This window comes from Corvus brachyrhynchos, unplaced genomic scaffold, assembly GCF_000691975.1.
Source record: "Corvus brachyrhynchos isolate BGI_N302 unplaced genomic scaffold, ASM69197v1 scaffold34, whole genome shotgun sequence".
Taxonomy (NCBI): Eukaryota; Metazoa; Chordata; class Aves; order Passeriformes; family Corvidae; genus Corvus; species Corvus brachyrhynchos.
In genome coordinates, this window is record NW_008238126.1 from 7,502,162 (window position 1) to 7,509,427 (window position 7,266).

General features: G+C 41.0%; 1 protein-coding gene across 11 annotated transcripts in view; it reads left to right on the top strand.

Moving 5' to 3' along the window:
* The window catches only part of FGGY (FGGY carbohydrate kinase domain containing), a 257,963-nt gene that overhangs the window by 180,329 nt on the left and 70,368 nt on the right, over positions 1-7,266 (top strand). For 10 of the 11 annotated variants that reach the window (XM_017733516.1, XM_017733514.1, XM_017733509.1 and 7 more), the window contains one exon: positions 6,592-6,720. The exons of the other annotated variant lie outside the window; for it this stretch is intronic. In XM_017733516.1, the coding sequence (XP_017589005.1) occupies positions 6,592-6,720 (129 nt within the window). The remainder of the gene's footprint in view (positions 1-6,591; positions 6,721-7,266) is intronic. 11 annotated transcript variants of the gene reach the window in all.

Genomic DNA, 7,266 nt, shown 5'->3' on the forward strand with positions numbered 1-7,266 from the left:
CCTCTCTGCTGCAAGAAGTGAGGAGTGCTGTGTGCTCTCCCTCCACCCCTCATAGCTTAGACAACTCTTGTAAAAGTTCAAATCTCTTAAAAAATAGTAATAAAGAAATATTCCACTGTCCCCTCATGCAGTTCTTGTCTTAGACTCTGCCTGCCTGAGGGATCATATTTGCTTCTACTCTGCCAACACTGGGGACTTGTGAAATTTCTAGTATGAAAACTAAGAGCTTTTTCTTTGAATTTCTGGTTTTAAATTTCATAGAAACTTTGAGTAGACTTGGGCCCGTTGTGATTGTTCAATATTTAAATTTCTGAGATACTATCCTCCTTTCTTGTTTTTCATACTGTACTAAAAAAAGACAAGAAAAAAGAGACGTTTCTCAGAATTCTTTTGGGTCATTCCTTCTTTTTACCTGACTCTTTCTCTCACTGGTCTCAATTTGTTATTCATCTTCGTTTTTTTGGCTTCAGCCTCCTGCTGAGATAACTTTTAAAGGAATGCTGTCTGCCTTATGAGTCAGGATTCACAAAATCAGTAGGACTATTTCAAACAGTTTGCTGGCTTCCTCCAAGTCAGAGGCTGTTGGACTCCTTAAAATTAATGTTTAAATAGTTTAAAGTGTATCGTAGAACCAATCTTGATTTTATAATTTCCTGTGATGGAGACCCCACTTCAGACTTAAAGGTTGTTGATTGTTAGTTGCTGTCATGTCTCAAAATTAATGAATTAATTAACGAACACACTTGATTTTTCATCTGATTTAACTTCCTACTGGCCTGCCAGACCGTAGGGACACGCTTGAACTGCACAGACTGAAATTTCCTATGATCAAGGAAAACACTGAGCTGCTTGAGGTTTTCTCCCAAAACTCTTGGGTGAGCTGTCCTACTTCTGCACCCTTGTAATTGTTTTCCTGGCTCATTTCTGAACTGTTTACAGCATCAGTATCTTCTCAGTGTGGATATTAGACCTGAATACTGTGTGAACATGGTGGGGAATAAGCTTGGCTGGAAGATTTAAAAGCATCCTTTCAATAACTGATGAGATTAGTTTTGGTCTGTCATTTATTCCAGTTCTGAAAAAAGGGTAATTATTTCTTCAAAGAGGAGTTGTTATCGTGTGAGTTGTTAAAAAACATCCTGTAAAAAAAAATCTGTTAAGTAATAATCCATGATTAATACAGCCTAAATTGCCTTTACAGTCTTAGCAATGTACTGAACCAAAGCAGAGCAACTCTGAAAGCAGAGCAATAGTCCTGCCATCTGCACTGATTTTTGTATCGAGAGAGACTTTGAGGAATATTGGGCTGTAAAGTGCCAGAAATGTCAATTATCAGCATAGTGAAATTATTGTTTGCAAGTGAAAATTTGAGCTCAGGTATCTTGAGTTTGGATGTAAATGCATTCCCTCTAATTACTTAGTAAGGCATCAAAATACTGCATTCTATATCTTTAGTAAAACATCAAATATATGTGTTTTGTACCCAGATGCAGTTCAGAGTAGTGAATCACACATGGCAGGACGTGTTCATTCTGCACTGTTTCACTGCAGTCTAGCAAAGAAAACTCAGGCCCATCATAACGTGCCTGTTGATCCAATGATGCAGAATTTCTTTTTCCTTTTGACCTTTCACCAGGAAAGCTTATAATTTATACATGGAGTAGCTCTCATTCCTTGGGACAAGCAGGCCAAGCAGTCTTTGTAGAAGTAGGCACCTATGGTTTGCTGAGCAATTTGCTGCTCAGCTTAATGAACCAGGATCTGCCTGATTTGATTTTGCCAGTATTTAGCAGCCTAATATGTCTGCCTGGAGTATTTACACATTAGGTAGTTGAGAGGTAGTTCAGCCAAAGGCTCTATGGGAGAGTGGGATGGAAAAGGCCCCAAATTAGATTTGCCTCAAGCTACTGTGGCAGCTCGTGTAGACAGAGATGAATTGTGAACTGAAGAAAGCCAAAGTGATTCTGTTTAACCATTTTCCTCACTTTTAAATAAGCTGGCGTATAATATCACAATTTGTTTTGATTTTCCTCAGTGAAAATTCTGAAGTCTTTAACTGCTGACCAGGCAGGTTATTTGGAGGTCAGAAAAAGCCCCAAATCTCACTGTTTCTAACTTCTTTTAACCACTGTGTATTCAGTCCTGAGAAAAATATTAGTATTCTAATTTTACAGTCAGCATCATTATTCTGCTTCCTTCTGATCTTAGTGCCATTTTGGCGACTCAGCTGGGGTAAAAAATGTAGAAAAATCAGCCATACACATCTCAGTTAAATGTGAGTATTGTCTGTAATTGAGAGGGATATTTGGTAATGTGTGTGAGATGGGGTTGGGACAATGTATATTATTTACTGAGATTCTTTGCATATCCCAGACTTTTGGCATTGTGAGAATTATTATAAAGCACCAAAAGTGGAGATTGTGTGCATGCTTTGTAATGAACACGGAGGGGGAAAATCCCTTATATTTCTTGTTACATTTAGATGGACAGTGCTTTTTTTTACTAAGGTCCTGTTTCCTTTGATGCCTATTCAGCACTGTTTTGTTTAATGAGATAACTTCAGTGCGTGTTCTCCATCGCTTATTTAACAGGATATCTGTTTTCCATGTTGTCTTTTAAATCAGAAAGCAGTTTAATTGTTCAGTGTGGGTGGGGCTATGAAATGGGGACGGGACGTACCCTTGGGTTGTGTTTCTTTCTGCGCCTGCTGGGATTTCAGCATGGGATTGTTATATCCAAATTCAAGATTGTTTGGGTCTCAGTGAAGGGACTTCTCCTTTGGATTTTCTTCCTTTCATATTTTTATGCACCTGTACAGCCAAATACACAAAGTGCAGCCCTGTTCTGCATGATAGATGAAAAGCTGTGCTGGAGTCAGCTGGGCCCCGGCTGCTCTCAGCTTTGTTGTTTGAAAAGGGGCTACATCCTAAACTACCTCGTTCTTTTAAATATTAGTGAGCCAATACCGTGAATTTGGATCACTAAAGTTGACTGAAGGTGCATTGTCTGCCTTGTGTGTTGTGTCTGGTAAATAGCTGGTTCCTGTGGGAAGCACCTAAAAAGATAGAGGGTCTTTGGTAGCACATAAATTCTTTAAACAAAGCTTGATCACAGCAAACTCTAACATCAGTCTTCGAAGAAGGATAAAAGAGGAGGAAGAGATTCAGACAGCTTTTTCCTTTTGTAAACTTGCTACTTTATAGGGGAAAAAATAGCTGGAAATAGCCTGTCTCGTCCCAAACGAAAGGTTGTGGATTAAGGTACTGCATTAGTGAAACAGCTGCACCGATGTGAAACAGAAAGTCCTCCAGCTTCAGCCATTATGGGTTTGTTTGGTTAGGTCTAATTTTGGAAGTCATTATAGCAAAGGTAAATGACTTGCACAGGAGAGTACTGTAAACAAAAGACTCGATACATTTACTTTGGCAGGAGCCTCGAGGAGTCTCGGGCCTTTCACTGCCTCCTTTATGCAGCGCCTGTCCTGCTCTCACTGCCCGCCTGTGTGCAGGCAGCTCTCCCTTCCCTCCCTCCCCTCTGACAGCTTCTTTCCCCCTGACAGGTCGGATTTAAGGGTGGCAGCACCTGCTGCTGAATTGCTCCTGTGTAGCTGTAGAACACCTTTATGTTTAGAGTAGCTGCCCCTGGATTTCTAAAGCTGCTGTGTTTTGCTCAAGTAAGAATCGGTTCCCTCCCGGTCTAGTACTGGAATACAATCTGTTTCAAACACTTCACCTTTATTTGTGTCTCCTTACTGGTTGCTTTTCATGTTTTTTATTTTATCATTTAATAGCTTTACACTTAGAGATTCTAAGCAGGCTGATGCTTAGCTGAGTTTTCTAGTTTTTTGATGAAGATTAAATGATAATGAGAATGGTAATTCCCTTCCCAGGTCTGTGCCCGTGTGGTTCAGTGAAGGCTCTGTCCATTCCACATTGACTTACACCTGTGTAGGTGAGGATGATGACAGAATGAGAGTGCCCATGCAGGGCCTGCTCCTTCCCTTTCACAGAGCTCCTTGGGAACATTTCCTATGGGCCTGGCAGAGCTTTCCTGGATCTGTAGAGCTGGGAGGGTGAAGGAGAGGAGCAGAGTAAGAATTCTCTCCTTGTGCACTCAGGTCCTCTGTCCTGCACTCCCTGGCTGCTGGGTGACCAGGAACTCCCCTCTGCAATCCCTGCCATGGGTGACTTCTGACTGCTCCCCCTTCCCAGTTGTTGGGAAGTGCTTTCTGTCAAGGAATATTTGTTCAGGCGTGTTTTGACTTCTGAAACATATGGGGCAGACTACTGTTAATTATTTTGTTTAAAATACAAGATGATTATGCTGCTTCTCCAAATGACAAGAGGCCCATCCCTGCACGTCCTCACACACTTTCTGCCCTGATACTGATAAATAACCAGTACCAAAGGAATTACAGGGCCATTTCTTTGTGCTGAGAGGATTATCTTTATCTTTGAAATTGCTCCCTTAGTGCTTGTTAACTAGAAATACAGTAATTGAGAAGCTGGTAGGAAAAGATTTTGTCTGATAGTAGCCCTGATCTCTAAAATGGAGTATAACTACATAATAATTGCACACTAAAGTGTTTGACTGGTATGACAGATGTAAACTAGCCAACCATGGAATGGCATGCCTGGAAAGAGGTTTTATTTCAGATTCATTTCGTCTCATGCTGTATATGCACCATGTTTGTGCTTTCAGGTCAGGCAATTGATTCTGAAGAAAAAGATGTGGGTTTAGCTGCATGGACTCTTTTGAACTTCCTTCCACCTGCAGGGTTTTTGAGTGTCAGGAGAAGCAGACAGCTTGGGTGTTTTTCTCCAATGTCTTCAAAACCCAGAAATGTAATGCAAAAATCTCTTAAAGAGAAACATCTTGCACTCCAGCTTATGGGGGAAAAATGTAAAAGATACATCTCTTGAAAAAGCCAGCACAATGTTTTGACTTTACAATAAGTCACTAATAAAATACAGAAAAAATAAAATACAGATTTTTTTTCCCCTGTGAGGAGGCGATTTAATGTCATCACATCCTTCTGTATAAAGCTTAGTGGTGAGGTTTGGTTACTCTGCCCCCAATACTGAAGATAAACCCAATGTCAAGTGCAGAAGTTTTGGCTACACAGACTTGTTTTAAATTTCCAGTGTGAGGTTCAGCCAGGAATTTCAGGGGCAGTGATGTGTGGCTGTCAATAGAACAGAAGCTCTTGGAGAAATGAACACTGGGATGTTGTGTGTGCTGATCCCAAAATGCTCCATACACTGCATCCATCAGAAGGTGGGCAGAAGGAGACTGTAACTTCTAAAAATGAAGAACCAACATAATTAGCAGCAAAGATGTAAGTGATATCTAAACTGAAGACCTGTGAATTTAATATCATAACCTTCATTTCATTAAACAGTAAGGTTGCATGACTGCATTTTTAGAAGTTTATGCTCATGGGCATTAGTGTATTCCTGATTTTTATGATATGCTATTCCTCTTAATTAATGTCTATTGTGGAGGATGTTTTATGTCCTTTCTAAACATCAGAACATGCTTTAGGTGTAACATTCTCAATAAAATTGACTGTGAAAATAGTCTTGTTTTATTTTAAAAAGGAGTTTTGCCAACTCTGCCCAGATGTAGTGAATTTAGTGAACACTCCAGGTAGGTACTAAAAGCCCTGGCACTGGCAGGGAGGTCTGTGGGAGCTCCCACTGAGCTTTCACTGCCTCTCACCCCCAAACCTTGGGATAAATGTGGAAGTGTGTGCTGTCCCAGGAGCTGTTGGTCTCACTGCTTCATCTGTGAGAGGCTGAGAGGAGGCTCTCAGGGGTGTCCCTGAATTCTGGTACTTGAAAGAATCTAGATTTGTTCTTCTAAGCTCACACAAAACTGGGTGTGTGTTATGGCAGGACCTGCCCCTGGGCTCCCTGTGATGGGGCAGGGAGGGAAGGGTTGTGTTCTTGTCTTCTTCATGCTGCACAAGGCCAGAGAAGGCTCAGAAAGGGATTCTTTAAGTCTGTGAGAAAATACAACTGCAACAGGAGGAATTTTCTGTTTAAGCCAGTTTCTTTTTCAGAGTTTCTGTTGCTATATTTATATATAGCCACTTTATTCCAAGTAGAACTGCTGGAAAGGATGGAAATGGAAAAAAACCTGGCCAGTTCCTTGTTCACTCCTTGTGCAACAGGTGCAGTGTTCATTTGTGAGCATGGACTGAGCTGAATCTCCTTCCATGCCCAGAGAATGCCTGCAGGCAGCACCTTCCACGAGAACCTGGGATTTCTGTGTTTCATATTTCCTGGAAGGATGCCAAGCAGAATTTAATTGCTTGTGGTGAAATCTTTCTCTGTGGCTAGATAGGACATTGAATGCTTTTGAACTTCTAAATTGCCATGGGACGGCCTGATTTGGCACGGTTGTGTTTAATCTGCAGACAGATAATGAAAGATACTTCATCACACAGAGTTCTTTGATGCACTTCTTTGTTATATAGATACCAGGCTTAACTGGAGGGAGAGGAAGGGAGCTCCTGCAATAACACACACGTTTGTTTTTCTGTTTAGTAAATTTGACAGCTGTTTGGTTTGTCTTGTGTCTGCCCAGGAAACCACGTCTTGCCTCCTGGAGAGGCTGTTGGGAAAGGTCTAACGCCAGAAGCTGCGAAAGATCTCGGTCTCCCCGAAGGGATTGCAGTGGCAGCATCTCTCATTGATGCCCATGCTGGAGGACTAGGTACTCACTCATGGATTTACCATTCTTGGAGACAGGAATTGCTGAATTAATTTTAAAAAGTCGTTTTTCTCAGAGCTGGTTTTTATCCAGCCATTTGTTCTGATGCTATTCTTAAAAAAACCCCCAAAATCATCACAATAACTGCTAATACCCCAATCTGTTTCTAGAAAGGGGATATATCACTGTTACATGTATTTTCAGCTGGATTTGCAAATTGTTAATTTCTGCTAGTTCCACTTTTGACCGAAACACCATGGTGTTGAAATGCCAACATGCTGAGAGTTTGCATCTTCTGTTGCTCAAAACTTCGGGGATAGGCAAGAAAAATTTAAAAAACCCCAACATTCTGGGGGAGAGGTCTCATGTTTGAGGCTTGTTCATATTTAGGCTTCGTATTCATTTTAGAAGTGATTCATGATTCAAAGCTTTAAGGCCTGGTGCTTTGTCTTTTTTTCAGCACAATATTCTGATGTTCAGCCCTGGTTCATCTTTTTCAAAATACATTTGATGAGGCTCAGCAAGTTCATTTTCTTACTATGCTGTTTG